Here is a 23,124-nt window from a genome sequence, read left to right as displayed (position 1 = left end):
TTTGCACTGCCTGCCACCCCGGATCCGTTGCGGAAGACCGATACGCCCGAGTTTGGCTAGGAATTCAACCACCCCACTGTCGGAGGGCCCTGAAAGTCCGTTCGCTTTCGCACCTTATCTGCCTTGGGGGAGAGTTAAGCACATGAAAATCGTACGGGCCATGCGGGTGATGTACGGATGGGACATCATTGGCCCGATCGGGGACTTCAACAACACAAGACGATCAGTCCAATGCATTGACTGATTCACCGAGTTCGCGCAATTACCACTTCTTGATGGAAGGCGCATACATTGCATTACTTGGATATGCACCTCTCCTATCACACGCGACGAGTCTCTCTTGATTTGACGTGTAACAGGCTGATTTGTCAGTTTTCATGGTCTCGGTGAAGCAGAGTATCAATCGTACAAGACATTTCCCCTCATTCATCCGCAGAACCAAGACGGACGATGATGGTTTGCTTGGGATGCTGGTAAGTTATCACACATACATGCCTCATTTCCAAGAAAACCAATCCACAATAATTGAATGACGAGCCTCTGTCATCAACGGATCGTTGGCCTCATATTGTCGGCACACGACATTGGCAGAACCAAATGAGGAAATCAGGGCCGGGGCAAAAGAAGGGAGGTGAGCCGCCAAGCGGCGCCGTAGTGGATACGCTCTCGTCGGCCAAGTCCATATGTTGGGATGTGCGGGGGGCTGGAATACGGGGGGTGAGAGAGCAGGTGGGCACGGTACGGCCACCCATGGAGCAGCATTGGCAGTGGTAGCAGGTCGACAGGCAGCCGTCAGCAGATAGCAGATACCTATCCCTAATTTTGGAAGCCTGGAAGTATTGCGGGAATGAAAAAAGAAGTGACTGACTCCTATTAGTTTGGCGAAGAGCAGTATCTGCACCTTCACGATTCATCGTGGTGGTCCATGCCATGTGCAGCTGACCGCGAGAGTGCGAACATGTCTGCATGTTGGCGAACAGGTTCATGTTGGGATGAAGGTGTCTGAGGTGAAGACAAGACTGAAAGGTGCCTAAGCGAGGCGTTTGGTTTGGTGTGGTGGTGGGTTGGGGGAGCTTCGGTAGCCGACGAAAGAGGTGTCTTGTCTGGGCAAGTAAGTTATTTCCGTCGTCGAACCACCAACCGTCCAGACTCTGACTGCCCAGCCGTAAGCCAAGCATTCCATCAGAAATCAATCTGAACTGACAGCTGGGACGTCTTCGACTTAAGCACGAAGCTCGGGCATGTACCTGAACCATAAACGAGTGGAGAGGCAAGTGCTACCGGCTGCTGCATCTTCAACTATGGAATGAATGCATCAGATCAAAATGAGAGAAGGTCCAAGGCTTCTCCAAAGTTAGCCCATCGAGTCAGCTGTTGGGAAGTTCCATCTGCATAATTCCAATCCACGCTGTGCAGCTACATACCTAACGTAGCTATTCTTATCCTCCTCACCCATAGCCAACCATCTCCCTCTGTATCGCCTCACTCTACGCGATTGACGTTGCCGCATCATCATGGAGTAACTTGACGGACCCCGGATGGACATCCCGCGTTGCCCTTGCGCCCTCTCCAAGAAACCGCGGAGGTTCTAGCGCCGCTTGGCAGGCTTGGAAACTTGACCGTCGCCATCCTCCTGTCTCGGTACCGTACCTTGGTCCCTGGCCATATCACCCGCACGCCCGCCCTATCCCCCTGCAGTACTCCGTACCCCATCGCAAGCCGCATTTTCTGCTGACGACACAGTCCAAATGGGATCGGTGCATCTCGCCGCTTTTCTGCTTCCGTACCTAGGTAGCAAGCAAAGCCAGCCAGCAACCGAAGATACATGGGACGACGTCCCTTGGCATCGCATTGGCAGCTAGCCACATGATGAGCTGCCCAAGTCGGCGGGGGTTCCCATTATATCTAGCCGTCCCCGGATCGGACCTTCACAATCAGACTTATCCCGTTTCTCTCTTCTCCCCTCTTACTCTTCTTGCCTCTTTCATTCTCTCCCTTACTTTCTGCTCAAGAAGTCCTTCCTCTAGGATACCAACCAAGTACACAGGCATCAAGCTGTGTTGCAGTCATACGTGAATGGGTGAAACCGACCAAATCATCGTCGAGGAGTCGACTGAACCTCCTATATGTGGTTTAACCAATGCCACGTCCTCTCCCGCTGGTCACCCTAGCCAGCGCGACCCCGCAACCCTAAACACCCGGGACCCCAGCCGCCACCTGACCGGCCCCGGCGCCCCGTCGTTTTCGCCCCTGCGGACAGAGAAGGGATCCGTCTCCATCCACGGCACAGACACCACCACCACTACCATCGGCGGCACCCCACAGTCCGTGAATGAGGTCTCCCATCCCCACACCCTCCCGCTCGCCGAGTTAGAGCCGGCTTTCGGCACCAGCTTTGGCTATGGGCTCACCGACGCCGAAGCGGCTCATCGCCTTGGCCAGGATGGGCCGAACTCGGTTAAAGGAGCTAAAGGGCTATCCGTGTGGGAGATTCTCTTGAGACAGGTCTCCAACAGCTTGACTGTAGTACTCTTCATCGTCATGGCACTCTCTTTTGCCATCAGCGATTTCATCGAAGGCGGTGTCATCGCAGCCGTCATCCTGCTCAACATTGTCGTCGGGTCAGTTTATACTCTACTACTACCAGTTCATCCCTTCTCCTCCCCCCTTTACAAACAATGACTCGCGCTAATAATGACGAGTGCCCAGACTCATCCAAGACTACCGTGCAGAGCAGACTATCCAGTCTCTCTATGCGCTGTCTGCTCCTACTTGCAAAGTCATCCGCCAGCAGCAGATCGAATCGATCAAGGCGGAGGAGCTTGTCAGGGGTGACATCGTCATCCTCAATGTCGGCGACATCGTCCCCGCGGACCTGCGCCTCATCGACGGGCTGAACCTGTCGACGGATGAGGCCCTCCTCACCGGAGAGTCCCTGCCCATCAGCAAGCATCCCGAGGCCATCCTCGCAGAAGCCGACGTCCCTCTGGGCGATCGCATCAACATGCTCTACTCGGCCAGCACCGTCACGCGCGGCCGGGGCAGGGGTGTCGTCGTGGCGACCGGTATGAGCACCGAGGTCGGCAAGATCGCCGAGATGCTCCGCGCCAACCCCAAGGCCAAGACCGGCCTGTCCGGTCCCGCCCGCCTGCTGCACCGGTTCAAGAACGGCCTCCGCGGCGTTCTCGGTCTCGAGGGCACGCCGCTGCAGGTGAAGCTCAGCAAGTTCGCGCTGCTCCTGTTCGGCCTCGCCATCCTGCTGGCCGTCATCGTCTTCTCCGTCAGCCGCTGGCACGTCGACGACGAGGTGCTCATCTACGGCATCTGCGTCGGCGTCGCCGTCATCCCCGAGTCGCTCATCGCGGTGCTGACCATCAGCATGGCGGTCGGCACCAAGGCCATGACCAAGGGCAACGTCATCGTCCGCAAGCTCTCGGCGCTCGAGGCCGTCGGCGGCGTCACCAACATCTGCTCCGACAAGACCGGCACCCTCACCCAGGGCAAGATGATCACCCGGAAGATCTGGCTGCGCGGCGGCAGCCTCAGCGCGACCGTGAACGACTGCACCCACTCGTTCGACCCCTCCAGCGGCACCGTCGTCTGGGGCCCCGGTAAGGAGGAAACCCCCTCGCGGCCTCCCTCGTCCGTCTCGCGACTGCCCGAGGACGCGAGGACCTTTGTCGAATGCATCTCGCTCTGCAACAACTCGACCGTGACGGACTGCAAGTCGGCGGCGGGTACCACCGACGACGGGGGCGAGACCTCGACCATGTCCACTTCGGCGCCCGCCGCCTGGACTGCCGTGGGCGAGCCCACTGAGATTGCCCTGAACGTATTCGCCATGCGTTTCGGCCTGAGCAAAGTGACCGTCTCGCACGCCAAGTCGTCCACCCTCCTGACCGAGTTCCCCTTCGACTCGTCGTGCAAGCGTATGAGCGTCGTGTACGGGCAGGCCCGCGGGGGCCAGACGGTCGACATCTACACCAAGGGTGCCCTCGAGGCACTCCTTCCCCGCCTCGATGTGACGGAGGAAGAAAAGGCCGAACTTACGGCCAAGGCAGAATCTCTGGCCGCCGAGGGTCTACGCGTTCTCTGCATCGCGCACAGGACCACGGCCCTCTCGGACGCAGTCGTGAAGGAGCGCGACTTCGCCGAGAGCGACCTGACCCCTCTCGGCTTGGCGGGGCTCTACGACCCCCCGCGCATCGAGACGGCCGGCGCCGTGCGAAAGTGCAAGCGGGCCGGTATCTCGGTGCACATGCTGACAGGCGACCACATCAAGACGGCGACGGCCATCGCGCACGAGGTCGGCATCCTGGGGGCGCACCTGACGGCGGCGGAGGCGGCCCATGCGACCATGGCGGCCAGCGCGTTCGACGCCCTGAGCGAGCCCGAGATCGACGCCCTGGCAAGCCTGCCGCTCGTGCTGGCGCGGTGCAGCCCGGCGACGAAAGTGCGGATGGTCGAGGCCATGCACCGGCGCGGCGCTTTTTGTGTTATGACGGGCGACGGCGTCAACGACTCGCCGGCGCTGAAGAAGTCGGACGTGGGCATCGCCATGGGTTTGAATGGCAGCGACGTGGCCAAGGAGGCGGCCGACATGGTGCTGACGGACGACAATTTCGCGTCTATCGTGACGGCGGTCGAGGAGGGGCGGCGGCTGTTCGACAACATCCAGAAGTTCTTGTTACATCTGCTCGTGTCCAACATCGCGCAGGTGTTCCTGCTGCTGATCGGCCTCTCCTTCCAGGACGCGCAGGGCGAGTCCATCTTCCCGCTGTCACCCATCGAGATCCTCTGGGCCAACCTGATCACGAGCTCCTTCCTGGCACTCGGGCTGGGGCTCGAGGAGGCGCAGCCGGACATCATGGTGCGGCCGCCGCACGACCTAAAGGTCGGCGTCTTCACGTGGGAGATCATCGCCGACAAGATGGCGTATGGCTTCTTCATGGGCGCGTTATGTTTGGCCGCTTTCACGTCGGTCGCGTACGGGCTCAGCGGGGTTCCGGGCCCGGCGGCGCTGGGGCAGCAGTGCAACTCGGACTGGAGCGCCGGGTGCGACGTCGTGTACCGGGCGCGGGCGACGACGTTTGCGACGCTCAGCTTTTTGTTGTTGGCGACGGCGTGGGAGGTGAAGCATTTCACGCGCTCGCTGTTCGCGATGAATCCGGAGATTTACGGAAACCACGGTGTTACGGCGGTATTCCGGACGGTCTACCGCAACCGGTTCCTGTTCGGGGCCGTCGTGGCCGGGTTCGTCATCACCTTTCCCGTAGTGTACTTGCCCGTGGTCAACCGGCTGGTCTTCAAGCACGAGGCCATCGGGCGGGAGTGGGGGGTCGTGGCGGCTTGCGTGGTGGTCTATCTGGGGTTGGTCGAGGGGTGGAAGGCGGGGAAGCGGCGGTTCGGGGTGGGGGTTACGGTGTATGCGACGCCGGAGGCGGACGGGGAGCCTTGAGCGTGGTCATGATCATCACCAATCTCTGTGATGGGGCTTTCTCTTTCTCGCATACATCCACTCAATAGCAAAATCCCACCATGGTGGTTTCGGGGTTTTATTCAGGGTGGTGGTGGATGTGGTTCTTCGTTCAAACTTCCGCTTGCTTTAGTGCTTTCACTTACACCGAGACCTTGGTTGGTAGCAGCAGCGTGGCGGGGTTAGTCGGATTTTGCTGTTCAGGCTTGGCAACCAACCCAACGCCGAACGTTTTTCCTTCGGTTGCGCACACTACACACTACACACACTCTTCTTCACTTCGACACACTCACTCACTTTTTATTTTCTCTCTGCCATACGCGCGTGTTCGGAAAGCAAAAGCTAATATACTCATATACGTAGATACAGCATCTGTATAGCATTTCAATCGAGCAAAACATTGCCTCGCTTTTTCGAGTTCTACGCTTTGTGTGTTGAGTCCATGTGGATGTTGCTGGTAACAAACACCTTAGTGTGCTCTGTGGGTTGCATAGTACACGAGTTAAGTACGGAGTTGATATACTATACGATGCCGCTGCGTGTAGTTTGACGCTCCTTACCAAGTAGGTTACTCTTTCTATTCAATGCAAGGAGGCCAACGTGACCGTTCATAGTAGTTTCGGCATTGGCAGTGATCGTCGCTGCTTATATTCTGCAGGTGCTCTGGACTCAGTAGACTCTTTCGGTGCCGGAGGGTGGATAGACAGTCCCTCCCAGGCAAAGCCCGAAAATGCATGCGCATGAGTGGGTCGGAATAATTGGCATCAGATTTGTTTCGCTGGTTCGGGTCGGAGTAGTGCTGCGAATCATCTAGAGCCTTTGATCATCGTCCAAAGTTGCCTTGCCGGAGAGAGACACGCAGGAAACACATGATGTTGCCCTCTTTATGCGCAAGCGTTCTCTGGTTGCAGGTGACTGATCATCTTATTCATGTTGGGTATACTGATTTTCTGTCGGCTCGGCGGTTGTTGGAAGGAGGAGGAGGAGGAGGAGGGAAGTGCAGAAAGACAGAAGGAGAGCCAACGCTAGTTGGTTTATTTGAAATCCCACCTCGGCGGTAGCGATTTTGGCGGGCGGTCTGGAACAGAACCCAATGTTACCCCAAATCATGCACTCCCCTATCTGCTACTGCACGAGGGGGTAGAAGAAGGAACGCCCCGTTGCGACACCGCACGCTGCAGGTCGGTTGTGTTTGCTTGCTGGCTGGCTGGCTCGATGCAGACATTATCCGTCCGTCCGTCCATGATGATGATGTTTGACGGGCGATCTGTGTCTGTGTGTGTGAGGGATTTTTTCCCAGGTGCCGGTCCGTTGAGATTACTCTATCATCTCCCAGCTTGTGACAGGAAAACAAGAAAAGAGGTCAGTGGGTTTGGACATCGCCTCCACCAGATGGAAATAAATGGCGTAATAGTATATCCAATACTGAAAATATACGAAGAAGCTAGCAGCACAGTAGTCCTTCACTGTGATGGTAGTGGTGGTGGTAGCGGCGGTCCCGCAAGTCGAACCCCCACTACACTAACGTCAGCCAGTCAGTGCAACTTGGAAGGTCAAGAGAGAGGAGGCTAAGCGAAACCGTCAGTCCCGACAACCGACAACCGACCGACAGAAACACCCAACGACCTATTCCGGACATGGATGCTCCTCCATGTTTACTTTTTTTCTTTCCTTCGGGACTCGGCTGTCCCGATCAGAACAGAAACTCGAGATATCTCGCTGCTTTCTTTCTTGCCTATCTATCGTAGGATCATCATCATGTTTCGTAAAGGTGAAGGGAAGGGAAGGCCATGCTTGCACAATAAGCCACACGCCGCCGCCCGCATAGGTAGTGCGAGGGAGGAAATGTGCATATGCATGTGTGTGCAGCGAGGCGAGGCGAGGCGAGTTACGGGCGAGCGAACGTGCGAGTGTGATACTAGGGAAGCATGATATGACAATTTCCATCATCTTCCGGCCGCCGGGCCTGGTAGGTTAGGGGTCCAATACCCTCCCTATCCTTTATTAAAAAGAGTCGTCTTTACTTGCTTGCTTGGGAGATTTCTTGACTGGACCCGGGATAGTGCTTGCGGGTACAGTGCAGGTAGAGTAAGCTTGGGAGGTTTAAAGGCGGCGTCCAAAAATCGACATGTTTTGTGTGTGTCAGGTGGCTCTTGGCTTCTTGCATTGAGCCGCATTCCTTCCTGCTAGACCACCTGCGTCGAACGAGGCCCTCGGAGCATAGGCTAGGCTAGGCTCGGGGAAGAGTGCACAGGACTCTGGTAGGTCAACAGGTTAAGCAAGAAGAACTGGAGGAGAAGAATGAGGGCGGATGGATATCGATGAGGATGAAGTGCGGCGGTGAGTGGACTGGACTGTGCAGGGCAGTGGATTGGATTCACTGGATTGGGGGACCAGCCCCTGGAGATTACTCACAGCTTAGCTCGGCCGGCTAGCCTGCTGCTACCTCACTAACGCCTTTTTCTCTCACTAACACATCCCGGGAATTGCAACATCTGACTGCGAATGGCAACACTTGTCCTGCCTGTCTCGAGGTTCAATACTCCGGAACTACTTTTTTAGTCTTCTTGAAACGGAAAGACATCCTGTAGGACATATGTAATAACCCTGGAATCTCGTGGCCCCCAATGTCTGGAATTCGGAATAGGTGGGAGGAGCTGACACGGTGTGTTTCTTGAGCAGCGAGTAGGCCCTAGCAGCGAGACTACCCAACACGAGACGACGAGGCTTCCGGGCCGGAGATGAGGCCGAAGCAGCGAAGAGACCAAACACCTGCAGCACCTGCAGCGCCTGAGGTCGGGGTGAAGTGCCGGCTGGCCTGCTGCTTTTGTTACTGGCTTAACCTATGACTAGACGTGTGATTGACTTGGCTTGGCGGCCAGTGCAGTGCATGCCGCTGTAGGCAGGCTGTAATTGTCGCTCTGTCGGTCACTTGCTGGATGAGGGAAGAGCTAGACCTAGTCGCTGCGCACTGTTGCAGTCGTCTAGTCGTCTTAAGCGCTGGTTTGGTTCATCCTTCCTCTTTCTTCTTCTTCAGTCGTTGCATACCATTGTCGTGCATTAGCTCCCATGGTGGAGACACGATAGTCCCAGGCCAGACCGTCGGCAAACTCTGCGATCTCGGTGCACCTGGCTCGAGCTGGGGCCGCTGCGAGACCATCACGCGGTAAGCAGGGCTATCTGGGACTATCACTCCCTGCTACACCTGCCCCTCAAGCAGTGATGGTCCGTCCCATCGCGGGTTGACACATAGCGAGACAGTATGCACACCCGACGGCGCTAACTGTAGTCGGACTTACGTCACGTTTTCCTTAACCCAACCCATTTCGCTCTTTATCTCCGTCGCAAATCAAATCAAACATGATCAAACCGAGGTGGGCATGGGTGTGCTATCAACAGACATACATACTGTATGTACACCACCAGTCCTGTATCAGCGGTTGACCGACCAGGGACGACGGACAGGCAGAAAGTAAAAAAAGACTGCGCCTGGACCCAGCCTACATACTTCAGTCTGTACCAAGTATCGTGCACTCTGACCGATCTATATAATGGGACTTGCCCTACACCTCGTTCAACCTTTCTCTCTCTCTTCTCTTTTCTTCAGTATACGTGACGACGACTTGGGAAACATTCCGTGATCAAGCAAGACAAAAAGAGAGAGAGAGAGAGAAAGAGAGACGATCTGTGTATCTGTTGTTGTTGTTGTTGTTGTTGTTGTTGTATTCTTGTATATGCAAGCAAGCGTGCGTGCCTCTGTATTTTCGGTGGTACAGACAGAGATCAGCAGCAAAGACTAACGGCAGCTCACCATCAACAACATCAACGCCACCTGCCTCATCTCGATCTCCCGATCCTCTGTCGGAATCAAGGAATCGTGCAGTGTTCCGTGGAAAACACAACAGCAAGGAAGAGAGATAACAAGAAGCGAAACAGACGCCGCTTACATTGTCTTTTTTTCGCTTGTCGGCTCGACTGTACATACTTATTGTTATATCTATTCACCTGTTCACCTCACTCTCGTTAGTGCAGGTTGTCGGCTTTTTGCTGCATTGCCTGAAAGAAAGTCTTCACACACTCTCTCTCGAAGTGTCTAACATTCCAACCCTTTCGCTCGTCCCCGCCCTCGGGTTTTGACGAAAGAGCGAGCAAAGAGGAAGAAGCCCAAGAATTACCCAATTGAGAAACCAACTTCCAATCAGGTGTTATTCTCGTTTCCATTCCACCCCGGGGACTCCGTTTTCCACGCTACGTGCGAACCTCCCAGATCCTCAACGACAGACGGACAAAGTTGAGTTGAGAAGAAGGAAGAAGAAGGCAACAACCAAAAAGCACCAGGTCTCGAGCAAACAACAGAAGCAGCAATAAGAAGAAGACTTTCCATGTCTTTAGCCCAACACCTTACAGTACTCGAAGGTGTCGACCGAGAGGAGCCCCTAGACGTCCAATCCCAGATTGCCGTGGAAGATGAAGACCTCGAGGAGTGCGCGAGCAAGGTAGGCGGCACCTGGCGCCGCGGCAGCTTCGATGCTTTCGCGCCCCCGGAGACTACCGCCCTGCTGCCCCTGGACCCTACTACCCCGCATGTCGCCGCCTACAACATCTCGACGGCCAGACGTATCGGTAAGTTTCACAATACCGCTCCGTCCCAATCCCATCTCCCAGTCCCAGTCCCAGTCCCAGTCCCTATCCCTACACTGCATACAAGAGGTCGCATTGATGTATAAAACACGCACGCTCGAAGCAGCAAGTGTCAGGTCGGGTCATCATGGCAATACATACACACACAAAACCCATGATGGAACAAGACAGGTTCGACATTCCCAAAAAGGAGAAAATCAAATGATCGCTAACGAACTCTTGCGCGCGCCTCAACAGCCCAAGTCACCTTCGCCATCGTCGCCTGTTGTTTCGCCTCGGGCGTCGTCTTCGGCTTCGCCTCGCTAAAGCCCATCCTGATCGCCGAGGGCGTCTACAGCGAGCTGTGCTACCCGACGGAGGAGCAGGTCGGCGGAATCACCACCAAGGGGGCGGCCGAGGACGAGGTGCCCTGCCCCGAGCAGGACCTGCGCCTGAACCTCTTCTTCATCGCCGCCTCCATCACCTGCAACATGTCGTCGCTCCTGGCCGGCGCCGTGCTGGACCGCTACGGCCGCCGCTGCTGCTACACGGCCTCGGCCGTCTTCATGGCCGTGGGCTGCGTCCTGATGGGCTACGCCTTCAAGATCCCCGAGTTTGACGGCTACCTCGTCGGCAACGTCTTCCTCGCCCTCGGGGGCACCTTCCTGTTCGTGCCGAGCTACCAGCTCGCCAACGCGTTCCCCAAGTACTCGGGCCTCATCGTCGCCATCATCACGGGCGCCTTCGACGCCTCGGCCGCCATCTTTTTGTTCTACCGGCTGGCCTGGGAGGCGTCGGGCGGCGCCTTCGAACCCTCGCAGTTCTTCTTCGCGTACCTCGTCGTCCCCTTCGGAGTTCTGGTCGGCGAGTACACCCTCATGCCCGCGGGCCCGTACCACTCGGCGCCCCAGCTCGAGCACAAGCTCGAGAAGGCCCAGGACCCCATGCGCGACGTCCACGAGTCCGATGAGGACATGAGCGACAACGAACTCTACCGCGTCCGCAGCCTGCGCGCCGACCGCCGCCGCGCCAAGCTCGACCGCATCGAGCAGGTCTTCGGCGACCGCGAGGAGCGCGAGGAGCGCGCGCAGCAGGTCGAGGAGCGCCACGCCGCGAGCGGCATCTGGGGCGTGCTGCACGGCCTGCCGGCGCACCGGCAGATGCTGACGCCCTGGTTCGTGCTGATCCTGCTGTTGACGGTCCTGCAGATGCTGCGCATGAACTATTTTATTGCGACCATCCGCTCGCAGTACCGCTACATGCTGGGCTCCGACGTCGTGGCCGAGGAGATCAACCACTTCTTCGACATCGCGCTGCCGATCGGCGGCATCGCCGCGACGCCCTTTATCGGGCTGCTGCTAAACAACATGAGCGTCGCGACCATGCTGCTGGTGTTGAGCGCTTACATCGCCGTCATCGGCTTCCTGAACTGCCTGCCCTTCGTCTGGGCCGGGTACGCGACCGTCATCTGCTTCGTCCTGTTCCGCCCGCTCTACTACTCGGCCGTGAGCGACTACGCCACCAAGGTGTTCGGGTTCGCCACCTTCGGCCGCATCTACGGCATGCTGACGTGCCTGTCGGGCGTCGTCAACTTCTCGCAGAGCGGCATCGACGCGCTGACCCACGGGCCCCTGAGGGGCGACCCCTACCCCCGTCAACATCTTCATGGGCGTGCTCGGTAGCATGATCGGCGTCGTGCTGACAGCGTTCGTGTTCATCCGCAGCCGGCAGTACGAGGCCTCGCTCGTCGTGCCCGAGGAGGAGCCGTCGCGTTTCCCGGACCAGCGGCTGCCCCTCATTCGCGAGATGACGGCTGAGTACGGAAGCATTCCTACTTCGCGAACGCCTGCTACTCCTCGCAGGGGAGTGAGGAGTTCGTTCGGTTGCTTCTTCTTCATGAATCTATGAAGCGAAGCGTATATAGAATAAGAAAAGAGGAGAGATATAGACTTGCTGCGGTGATGATGAAGTCCAAGACCTGGATTTTTCAAGGCGTTGGCTTGGTACTGACGTTGGACTTATGATGATTGAGCTATGATCTCATGATGGGGTTTTTTTGGTTACTGTAAGGCGTTTTAGGTGTTGATCTTCTAAACTGGGAACGACAAGACTTGTGTCATGATGAATTGCATGAGAATGATGCAAAAAAAAGGATAATAAGCAAATAAAAACAGTCTAAAATGATATTAACAACTGCCTCTTGAGGTCTTATGCTACTGCTTCTAGGAACTATTCTGTGTACTTTACTCAGGGGGCGTTCTCAAGTTGAATAACTTCATGTTATTCGTCGCCGACTGACTCTGGCTTAGGGCGGTGGGGACGGACCGTTCCGTGGTGTGTGCCCTTGCAAGACTGAGGCTGGCTGAGAGGGTGTCTCACTTTTTGAACCTGGGCTGGCCAGCCTATTGGTTGAAGAAATATACCACCCACGACGAGCCAGAGCTTGTCGCATAGAGTGTGAGGAGATGATGCATGTACGTGTGTAATCCTCTATTGATCGACAAGTTGCACGCGCGCCAGGCGCCTCCTGAAGTATGGCGTGGACAGACGTAGCACATGAACTACGGCAACGTAGGCCACGTACAAGCCCTATGTAGAGTATATATGTTTGTAAGCGTGTAGGTGCGTGGTTCTCCTATTAGCGTTACTCAAGTTATTATATCCATAAAAGCCTTCCATGTCAGAACAGTTATTGCAATGATCGTTTCTTACTGGGAAGCTGGACGCAATTAGGAAGAGGATCAATTCTACATAGAAAAAGACAGAAGAGGGTGTATGTAAGTAAGCCCTGCCCTGTCATCTGCAATTCTATTCGAATGAAAGAAAAAGGGTTAGCTCTTGCTGATTGGTCGGAGGAAGGTAGATCGTGCATCCAGGGGCCAGCAAGATATGTAAAACTACCAGGACAGAGGTACGATCAGCAACAGAAGCGATGAGTGGCCTTTTTGAATCCCGATCCATTAAACCTGTATGAGTGCATGTTACGTTACCTATAACATGTATGATCGCCAGTAGAGGTGGCTGATGCTTAAGCACAAGCATCACAACTACAGCATGAGCCAATGTCAATTTCCAATGAGAAGTGATGGCAAAACCAACAGTCTGAGTGTGACGACGATTGGGCTTTTGATGATCAGCCCTCTCCAAGCTAGCAAAGAGCCTACACCGCATTACAGAGCATTCCATAGTACGGTCCAGGTGCACAAAATTGGGAGTTTCTTTTTGATATGTACAAAGATGTCCTCGTCAAGCAGGACCGTCGAGCTTCGAGGGGGGTTTCTGGTAGTACTACTTTACAAGAAGTTGATGCCAACACCCACACTAAGACCCTTCCTCGACTCCTCGCCCCTCCGCACCACCATCGGTAAACTGAAGTTGAGCTCGAACCGAGCGACGGGGTGCGCATACACAAGCCCAAACCCAGCCGAAAGGCTCGGCAGGCCGTTGGCGAGCTCCTGGGTGGCCGCCGTCATGCCGTTCCAGACAGCGCCGCTGGTCATCGGTCGGCTCTCCTTGCCCTCCTTCGCCTCCTTTCCTCCCTTCACTTTGCTGGACAGCGCTACCGAGCGCCCGCCGTTGGCGAAAAGCTGGAGTCGGAACGGGCTGTCGGCGCCGGCCCGCGGAAGGGGAAGCAGCATGTTGACACTGCCAGCGGCGAACACATCGCCTCCAAGGGCGTCGGCGCCGTCCCGGGGTCCAAGTCCGCCCATGGTGAAACCTCGGACGTCGGTGGGGCCGCCCAAAGTAAAACGGTCGTTCAGCCGACTGGGCTTCGCGCCATTGAGGCCGTAGCTGAGCGGGAGCGGGTACAGCATGCCGGCCCTGAAGCCGGCCCCTATTGACACGCCGGAAGGCTTGCTGATACCTGGAATGGGAACTGGCAAAGCACCCGAGAATTCCATCTCGCTCTTGGAGAAACCAACGTCACCTCCCAGCGAACCCCAACCCGCCAGCTCCGTAGCAGCTTTGAGCAGGTAGCCGGCTTGCGGGAGCATTGGGTTGTCCCTGCGATCTCTCTGGAAGAAGTACTGTATGGAGCTCTTGACCGAGTCACCTGCATCGGTCCGCACCGAAGCCGAAGCCTTCTCATGCAGGCCCGTGATCTGTCGCCAGGCGCCGCTATAGCCAAACTGGTGCTTGTCGCCGGCGGGATCCAGCCAGTCGAGCTTGACGCCACCGCCCTTGACCGCCTCCTCGTGGCTGGCCCAGGGCTTCTGGGTGCTGCTGGCCAGACCCTCGAAGCTGAGGCGCAGGTCGGGATTGCTCAGCACGGGCGCGCTGAGCTCGGCCGTGTAGGCGGAGCGGGTGCGGGTGCCGGCCGAGGCGTTGAGCGCGAGGGTCTCGGCGCCGCCGAAGACGTTGCGCCAGAACATGGTGCCGTAGGCGGAGCCCTCGGCGTTGCCCAAGTCGGTGCCCGTCTTGAGGTAGAGGCGGGACTTCTCGCGCACGGCGAGGGCGACGTCGAAGTCGGTCGGGGTCGAGGCGGCGTCCGCGCGCGAGGGCTGCGAGAGGTGTATCTGGATCTGCTCGTGGAAGATGTCGAAGCGCTGCATCTTGGCCACGGCGTCGCTGATCTGGGCCAGCATCTCGGCCAGGGTGTACTGTTCATTGTGGCGGCTGTCGACTAGCGGCTGGAAGAGGGGGTCGAGGAAGGACTTGCGGGTGTTCTTGGCCCCGTGGATGGCGATGGAGGAGAAGGTGACGGGCAGTGTGCCGTTTTGGGAGAGCTGCAAACGACGACGACGACGGCGACTGGTTTAGCCAATGGATGGCGCGCAGGACGGACTGGCTGAGGATGTAGGACCATGAATACGTACGATGTCGAGGTTGCGAGTCTCTGCATAGGCTTCGGCTCGTTCTGCTGCTAGCTTCCGGTCGACAGAAGCCGTCTCTTGCTTGAGTGTGCGTTCGAAGGCCTAGTAAAAATACCGAAGAAGAGTGACATCAGCGCAACCATCCAAGCGATATACAACATGAGGGGCAGCACCAGGTAGGTATACTCACATCGCTGCTATCAGCAAACGCTTTTCCCGCCATGTTGAGGGCCGGGCCGGGGCTACCGAGAAGCAAGAAACCAACTCTCGTGGTGAGTTAGAGATGCTCTTGAGCTCAATTGCACAAGATCGAGCTTCGTCGGGTGTCGGGTTCTCGGGTCAATGCCTCACCAAAATCAATTCAATTGACTGAACCTCCAATTGACAAGAGCTAAAGCTTGGGTGGGTGTGGTGTGGCTGGTGCGTACTTGATGCTCCAAGTGCACTGTCATGTGTGGCTTGGTTCTGACAACTCAGCGAGAGTCAGTGTCAGAGACAGAGACTCAACTCCAGTTCCCTGCGTTTATCAGATCGTCCCTCATCTCCATCCCAGGCCCTTTTGCGAGGTGGAACAAGACGGTTTCTCCAGATTTATGCCCATTGCAGCCAGTCCGGACAGGCTTCTCCAGTATCACCGAACGGCGCCAAGTCGTGTGTTCCCTGTCGGTTTCCAGCTACCCTTGTCGCCAGAGGTTCAGAAGCGGCAACTCGGGTCGTCGCAAGTTTGGGAAGGTCAGTCATGGGTCATGCATTCTTTCTTTAGGCGGTAGTGTGCCACCCAGCAGGGGACCCTCCAGTGGCCCTCCTCCTTTACGGGGCCCTGGTCCGTCCCCCTACTGAGGTAACGCCGACGTATCACCACTCACCACTCAACCCTTTGAGCGTCTGGCTCAGCCTCTGTCGTTATTAACCATTCATCATCCTTACTTGCTTCTGCAGTGTATTAGATCAGGCCAACCAAGTATTACTACTACCCTCGCCAACAGGAAACGCTGCCTCGTTTTTACTTCGTCTTCTTCAAACTCTCTCTTTGTTCGGGTTTTTCATTCAATCCACCAAAAACCACCAAACGAACGACCCAATTGTGTCCGAAAGTTTCCTGCTCCGCAAAGAGTTCGACGGAACAACGTAATTGTTCACTGCCGACGTCACTCATCCTTCTCTCGGTTAAGAACCGGCCTATTCCTCGACTACCCCCTTGGTCCCTGCCAACCCAAGATTGAGACTACCACCTCTTTTCCTCTCGACACCACCCTCAACAAAGTCGCATTCTTCAACCGAAATACGGACAACGCGCACCGAAACCGCCTTGAATCAGCAGCAATCATGGCTAGCAAGGCAGCACACAAACGGCTGACGAGGGAGTACAAGTCCATCTCGCAGAACCCGCCCCCCTACATCGAGGCGCACCCGTCCGACAGCAACATCCTCGAGTGGCACTACATCATCACGGGGCCCGAAGAGACCCCCTACTACGGCGGCCAGTACTGGGGCACGCTGATCTTCCCCTCCAACTACCCCTTCGCCCCGCCCGCCATCCGCATGCATACGCCCTCGGGCCGGTTCCAGCCGTCGACGCGGCTGTGCCTGTCCATCTCGGACTTCCACCTAAGTCCTTCAACCCGGCGTGGGAGGTGTCGACGATCCTGGTGGCGCTGCTGTCGTTCATGACGTCGGAGGAGATGACGACGGGGTCCGTGTCGAGCACGGAGCGCGAGCGCAAGTTCCTGGCCGCGCGGTCGCGCTGGTGGAACTCGACGGCCGGTGGCAGCCAGAAGAACGCGGCGGGCAAGGGCAACGTCAAGGCGGGCGACGGCGGCGCCAAGTTCCGCGCCGAGTGGCCCGACGTCGACAAGGAGAACTGGCAGTGGATGGCGGCGCACAAGATCGACCCGGCCACGGGCCAGTCCGCCGTCGCCGGCGCCAGCTGCGGGCCCCAGCTGGGCATCGCGGGCGGTAGCGGCGGCCAGACGCAGGCCGTGGTCGACGCCGTGGTGCAGCGGCGCGACGCGGCCGGCCGGGGCTGGCTGCGCAACAAGTGGATAATAGGCATCGGCGTCATTCTGGCGTACACGGCTCTGGCCCGGTGGCTGGGCTCGGAAGGAGAGAGTCGGTCTGAATCACTCTGAGTCTGAGAGGTGTTTTCTTGGAGATTGTGTAGATTGGTGGAGGGAGCAAGCAAGCAACCTCACGAAGTAAGCAAGCAAGCAGCAGTAGCAGCATTTGGTGCTGAGTTAATAGCGATAGACGGCATATCTAGGTGGCTCAGGGATAAGGGAAAGCCGGTAGGATCTGTCACAGATACAGGAGTAGCAGCAGCAGGAGCAGCAGCACATATGTAGCATAGGGAGGTACACAGCGCAGCGTTCCCTTAATATTTTTCACAGCACCGTTGTCATGTTCAAGTAGGTGATGGATGACCAAGCTACTCTTCCTGTATCATTATTGGCCGTTGATTAGGTTACAGCCTCCATGAAAATATTTGAATTCCAACAATGGGACCTTGCCATGCATGATTGACTTGTTAGGGTATGCCTTGGATGGTGAATGTCTGGCTGCAGCAGACCAGTTGCAGCCAGAGAAGCATGGCATATGTATCTGACTCTACATGGCAACATTCTTCATCAACACATCTAGATATGGAGGGACTTGCATTGGCCACACGCATCAATCAAGTACTGGTGTGATATCCCCTAATGCATTTCATTCTGGTGTCTTGGTCATGGAAAGGGAACTCACAATAGGACCTCAGCCAAACCCCAGGCTCCATCCCCTTTCCTGTTCAGCACTGGGTTCCCTCCACTGCCACTGTACAATCAATCAACCAACTCCCTCGATCAGTGCTGAAGCAATTAAAGTAGCAAGACCTTGATGCCCTGTGAATTCCTGAGGTACTGCACGCGGGACCTGTATTTGATGCGGGTACCTTCCAAATTGTGCTGCCGTGGGTTGATTATCCCACTGAGAGCAGAAGTGCCCGCAGCCCGAGGCAGCTGTAATGGAACAATCACCCTTCTGCAACTTCCCATTTCCAGCAGGTATTGATTTGATCTGATTGCCTGAGGTGCTTCTTGTTCCGACTGCTTGGTGCCTTGAATTTCCTTCCGCCTCACCAACAACTTTCATCTTCGTGGGTTAATGTGATCTCACCTCCAACATTTTCCCACCTGCAATTACATTTCCCTCCTGCTGTGACAACAACCTTTCACGTCTTCAAGTAGAGAGGATCTGTCATTGCAAGAGATTTATTTCCGTGGGCAGTTCAGTTTGATCTTCTGCTTTTCATTTTGTCAACATATCGTCAGTAAAGCAGTATTCGCATTCTGTCACTGTTGCTCCCCATCCCCAACGTTCGATTTGCGAATCCCTTCCTTCAACACCACTTGCCCTCGGCCAGTCTCTACTAGCACCACGCAATTTTGGTCAGATTCCTGTCACCGTCTGATCTGTTCAAGTAATCTACAGAAGGTAAGTCTTTTCTTCCCCATTCCAATATTTCCCTTCCCATTTTTCCATCCATTGTCGTTGCTTGCGTTGCAAGTTCTTGCGCCCTCCCACATTCCCTCACCACACCACCAACACGAGTCCCCCAGCCCAGCAACACGATCGCATACAAACGCACACAAGTCGGCTCATTCAGGCACGCACTCTCTCACCAATTCCCACATCCAAACTGTCGTCTTTCTGTCAGTTTCCATCTTCTTCTTCATCTTGCCACCCCTATTCGCAAACCCAACCAACCAACACAGGTGGTCGAGTGTGCCTTTGCAAACGACGTTTTCTCATCACTGTTCTCTTTAGGTCAGTTGAGATCCATCAGCCGACTTATCTTCCCTGTACCATCTGATTGTCACCATGTCTACGAAGATCAGCTCTGTTTCTCCCCCTCCCAAGGAGGCTGAGGCGCTCCCCTTGCCCGAATCGCCTGAAGCCAGCGACAACAATGGTGTTGTCAACAAGGATGCACTGGTGGTTTTCCATGATGCTTCCGACATCACCCTCAGTGTCAACGGTTCCTCTGGAGTCACCGAGTACAAGGTTTGCAGCATGAACCTTGCTACCGCCTCTGATGTCCTTCGCGCCGTCATCTTTGGCAAGGATGGCCAGAAGTCCGTCGCAGATGGCAATGTTACCCTGGATATTGGCGAGGTAGACCCGAATGCCCTCAACATTCTCCTTCGCATTGCACACTTCGACTTCGCCAAGGTGCCTCGTGAGCTCAGCTTGGACGACCTGTGTGCCGTCACCGCCTTGACCTCGAAGTACAACTGCACCGGCCTGGTCATGCCATGGGCTCCCAATTGGCTCGGTCCTCTTGCCGACTTGCAGAATGATGAGTCCTGTGTCGTTTTCAACCACAAGGCAGCGAACATCGCATGGGAACTTGGCAATGCCAAGCTCCTCCGTCAGATGGTCAAGAATATGACCGCAAGTGCCAAGCTTGACTCGGATGGCGATCTGGTCCATGCAACTGGAACCAAGCTCAAGGATCTGGTCCTGCCTGCCGGCATTCTCGGTACGTATCTAACATTGATTTTTCGTGAGCTTTGCCACTGACTCTTGCAATATCTTATAGAGGAAATTACTACCATCCGAAGCGAGACCCTTGCCAAGATTCTGTCCTCTATCCAGGAGGCATTTGATAACGTCACTGGCCACACGGGCGCGGTCAAATACTGCAAGACCGGTATCGATTCCGACAAGTGTGAGACCATGATGCTGGGATCGTCTGTTTCCCAACTCCTTATGGCCGGCTTGTTCCCGATCCCCCAGGCTGCCGAGTACAAAGAAAGCATTGCCAACCTCGTTGGCCGCATCGAGGGGACTTGTCTTGCAACACTGGGAGGGCAAGAACTATGCGCCGCATGCCTCTCACAGCGGATGCAACCTTCGATTCAAGGAGAGCGCCCAGGCTGCCATAAAGGGCATGACGGACCCTCTGAAGGAGGCTCACGTCGAGCATTTGAAGAAGCAATCAGCTGTTTCTGGAGTCGACTCCCACATTGACGATCAGGGCGACAGTGACGATTCAGATGCGGAGACTCCGGCCAAACGTACTAAGGTCACTGATACAATCAGTGGCACTGGAGAGTTGCTGGAACGTACTCGCAGCAAGTCACCGAAGTCGACTGTTTCGAGCAGCAAGAACGGCGGCTCCTAGACAGTGGCTGTTGTTGATGAGATGGAAGCACGATGCTGGGAGATATTGCATTTGTCCATGTATGCTATGGAGCATACCGTTGTTGATATAGAAAGTTTGGCACATATGGTTGATGAGTCCCTTGCCCGCCTTTGCTGCTTGTCGCAGTATGACACGAGAACATGACAGGAGAGCATGACAACTGGTAGATAGAACTTTGTGGGGGCATCACCTGCATGAGTCAATCCGAGGTTGTTTGAGAACATTGGACCTGGCCGTACTGATCTTCGTCGCTCTGTGAAATTTCGCGTGGTTGGTGTCGTGGCCATGCATCAGCTGCACCAGATTCTGACCGGGCAACACTCCTTCGTAAGGGAATTTGTAGCTCTGAGCCATTTTTGCTGTGCTGCTGACGCCATTCTGAACATGGTCAAACCTGAGCGTATTCTGATATAGCTCATGGGTACATGTCTTGACCTTCGGTGCTACTAGAGGACATGGAGAAACATTGCCGTAGCTAACCAGAGAGGATGATGAAGCGACGAGGCGATCTTGACTGCACGAGCAGCTGAGTTTGGACGGTCTTCACTTGGTGTAGCAGACGCATCGAAGAAACTATGTAGACGAATAATTGTTGGATTTCAAATACTATGTACAGACTAAGAAGCGGAATTTGGCTTACGGCAAGACCCAGGTGACGACGCTGTTGGCGAGGATCTTCCCGGACCACTGCTCGCCGGCGGTGGTGTTGAGGGTCAGGTAGGCGTCGTTGCCGAAGGTGTTCTCGACGACGACGGTGCGGGAGCCGTCCGGGTTGCGCGTGGCGACGGACTGGATGCCGGCGCCGCTCTCACTGTAGGTGTAGCTGCCGGAGCCGGCGAGGACGGTGGCGCCGTGGGGGATGTACTTGGAGTACTGGGCCAGCATGTAGTAGTCCACCGTAAACTCGTACGTTTTTTATCGGTTTCGACCACCACCAAACCGCGACAGGTATCGCAGCCGCCCAGGTAGGGACCGTCGGCGGTGTCGGTGGCGAGGGTCCAGGCTAGCGCCCCCTGGGCCCAGTTCTGGAGGGGGCCGACGGTGAAGCTGCTGGCTTGGTGCCAGGGGGTGGATTTGGAGCTGGTCCAGCATTCGGTCATGTACTGGGCGGCGTTGGGGTTCTTGGCGTGGAAGTCGCTGAGGACGGACCATTGGTTGTTGGTGGCGTAGCACTGGTGGTTGGGTGTTAGTGGTAGTGGGGGTGGTGATTGATGGTTGAATGGGAGGGGGTGATGAGGATGAGTGGTGACTTGAGAAGAGGGAGAAGAACATGCGCTCTTCTGCTCTGCAAGAGGGACGGGAAAGGGGGGAGAGGTGGCATTGACAGGTACGATGATGAAGATGCGTGTGGATTGGTGGATGAATGGAGTTTACTTACGTGCCAGGCGACGGTGTCAACGTAGTCCTTGGCGGTGTCCAGGACCGTCTGGGGGTAGGATGGCTGATCTATAGATTGACACGACGCAAACAGAGGTCAGTAGAGCATTCAAACCCAAAGAAAGTAGTTGGACGTTCAATAGGAGACATTATGAAAGAGAACATGCAAGACGTACCGGTATTGTGATCATAGGCCCAGACGCTGGTGTTGAGGCCGGCTTCCTTCAGTGCAGGCCCAACGTTGTCGCGGATCAGCTTGCCCGACTCGTCGGCGTAGACGTACATGGTGGGCATGCCGGACTGCGAGTTGAGCGGCTCGTTCTGCAGCGTGATGGCATCGACGGGCGCGCCCTTGGCCGCGTAGGCCTCGAGGTACTTGACGAAGTACTGGGCGTACTGGTCCGCGTAGGCGTGGTCCAGGTTGTTCTGTGTAAGAAGAGAAGATGGTCAGCGACTTGGGTAGTCCAAACGAAGTGAGTGTGTGCAGTGGTAGCGGGAATGAATGGACAAAGCATGTAATATAATGCGGCGAAGAAGTAACGTACGTTCTCCGTCCCGCCCATGAGCTTCCGGTCCAGCTGCATCCAGGCCGGCGGCGCCCAGGGCGACCCCAAGATGGTTAGCTCGGGCTTGAGCTTCTTCATCTCGGCCAGCATCCCCGCCATGGCGTTACCGCGGTCCCCAGATTAAAGTTCGCGAGCCCCTTGTCCTCGACATTGCCATCCGTGTCGTCGTACGTGTAGGCCGGCAGCGCCGACAGGTCCGACGCGCCGATGGTGTGGCGCAGCAGGGCGAAGTCGGCGCCCTCGGACGTCATGAGCTGCCGTAGCAGCTGCGAGCGTTGGTCTGACGGGAGCGCGTTGATGACGGACACGGTGGCGTCGGTCACGGCGGCGCCGAAGCCCGTGATCTGCTGGCGGTGGCCCGCGGGGGTGTCGTCGATGCTGAGCTTCCATTGCGAGGCGCCCGCGGGAGGGGACGCAGATGAGCCCTTGACGGGGGCGTCGAAGGTGCTCAACTTGTACTTGCCGTCCGAGGAGGAGGCGAAGGCCTTGGCACCGCTGGACTGCTGGCGGGCGTCCAGGTGTTGTTGGGGTCCATGTCCACTGGGGACGGCGGCGATGCAGGCCGCGTTGAGGACCCAGAGGGCGAGGGTGGAGGATCGCATCCTTGTGTTCAGTGCCGCCGGAAGTAGCTGGGAAAGAAGACTGCCGAAGAATTGACGAGATGGGGTTCAGGTCTTGCTACTACTTCGTGAGAGCCTGAATAAGAACATTCGGAATTGCATGGCGACAGGAAGCGGGCCGTATATAAACAAAGTCGGTCGATGGTAGAGCTGAAAAGCGAATTGAGGCTAGGGCGCTATGGTAAGACCTAGGCGATGGATCGGCAAATCCCCTTCATCTTGGCTTCTAATCTCCGCCCGTGGTCCCCCGTCTCGATTGGGTCGGAGCGACAGTAAGCTGGGAACTGGAGAACAACAATCGATCAACTCCTGAGTTGTCGCATTCTGTGCCTCATCTTCCCTCCAAATGCGTGATGCCGATAGGATTAACTGGTGAGGAATGCCAACTGTTCAGGAGTTACATACTCACTGATGAGCAAACGTGGTTTGCGAAAGAGGAGAAGAAGCTGAAGAAGGGGTGCGGGCTCTA

At 56.2% G+C, this 23,124-nt stretch overlaps 6 protein-coding genes across 6 annotated transcripts; 4 read left to right on the top strand and 2 right to left on the bottom strand.

The window, feature by feature from the left end:
* Nucleotides 1–2,076: 2,076 nt before the first annotated feature.
* On the top strand, nucleotides 2,077–5,458 carry PG994_002524 (Calcium-transporting ATPase 3; the record flags this gene model as incomplete). The annotated part of the gene is made up of 2 exons (XM_066853933.1): nucleotides 2,077–2,621; nucleotides 2,710–5,458. The coding sequence occupies 2 exons, from the start codon at nucleotides 2,077–2,079 to the stop codon at nucleotides 5,456–5,458; spliced, it is 3,294 nt and encodes a 1,097-aa protein (XP_066719788.1).
* Nucleotides 5,459–9,858: 4,400 nt separating this feature from the next.
* On the top strand, nucleotides 9,859–12,004 carry PG994_002523 (uncharacterized protein; the record flags this gene model as incomplete). The annotated part of the gene is made up of 3 exons (XM_066853932.1): nucleotides 9,859–10,099; nucleotides 10,355–11,749; nucleotides 11,802–12,004. The coding sequence occupies 3 exons, from the start codon at nucleotides 9,859–9,861 to the stop codon at nucleotides 12,002–12,004; spliced, it is 1,839 nt and encodes a 612-aa protein (XP_066719787.1).
* A 1,385-nt stretch (nucleotides 12,005–13,389) lies between these two features.
* Nucleotides 13,390–15,133, bottom strand: PG994_002522 (uncharacterized protein; the record flags this gene model as incomplete). The annotated part of the gene is made up of 3 exons (XM_066853931.1): nucleotides 13,390–14,823; nucleotides 14,914–15,012; nucleotides 15,101–15,133. The coding sequence occupies 3 exons, from the start codon at nucleotides 15,131–15,133 to the stop codon at nucleotides 13,390–13,392; spliced, it is 1,566 nt and encodes a 521-aa protein (XP_066719786.1).
* Nucleotides 15,134–16,236: 1,103 nt separating this feature from the next.
* PG994_002521 (ubiquitin-conjugating enzyme) lies at nucleotides 16,237–17,039 on the top strand (the record flags this gene model as incomplete). Its single annotated transcript, XM_066853930.1, has 2 exons — nucleotides 16,237–16,544; nucleotides 16,616–17,039. The coding sequence occupies 2 exons, from the start codon at nucleotides 16,237–16,239 to the stop codon at nucleotides 17,037–17,039; spliced, it is 732 nt and encodes a 243-aa protein (XP_066719785.1).
* A 1,726-nt stretch (nucleotides 17,040–18,765) lies between these two features.
* On the top strand, nucleotides 18,766–20,071 carry PG994_002520 (uncharacterized protein; the record flags this gene model as incomplete). Its single annotated transcript, XM_066853929.1, has 3 exons — nucleotides 18,766–19,426; nucleotides 19,487–19,691; nucleotides 19,789–20,071. The coding sequence occupies 3 exons, from the start codon at nucleotides 18,766–18,768 to the stop codon at nucleotides 20,069–20,071; spliced, it is 1,149 nt and encodes a 382-aa protein (XP_066719784.1).
* A 657-nt stretch (nucleotides 20,072–20,728) lies between these two features.
* On the bottom strand, nucleotides 20,729–22,637 carry PG994_002519 (glycoside hydrolase family 30 protein; the record flags this gene model as incomplete). The annotated part of the gene is made up of 6 exons (XM_066853928.1): nucleotides 20,729–20,995; nucleotides 21,025–21,264; nucleotides 21,471–21,538; nucleotides 21,646–21,895; nucleotides 22,015–22,113; nucleotides 22,143–22,637. 6 exons carry the CDS (start codon nucleotides 22,635–22,637, stop codon nucleotides 20,729–20,731), a joined length of 1,419 nt encoding a protein of 472 aa, XP_066719783.1.
* Nucleotides 22,638–23,124: the final 487 nt, after the last annotated feature.

This window comes from Apiospora phragmitis, assembly GCF_038363925.1.
Source record: "Apiospora phragmitis strain CBS 135458 chromosome Unknown utg000003l:1.0-2676785.0:1.0-2680665.0, whole genome shotgun sequence".
Taxonomy (NCBI): Eukaryota; Fungi; Ascomycota; class Sordariomycetes; order Amphisphaeriales; family Apiosporaceae; genus Apiospora; species Apiospora phragmitis.
Note: the sequence above shows the minus strand (reverse complement) of the source record. Positions and strands in the feature narration are given on the sequence as shown.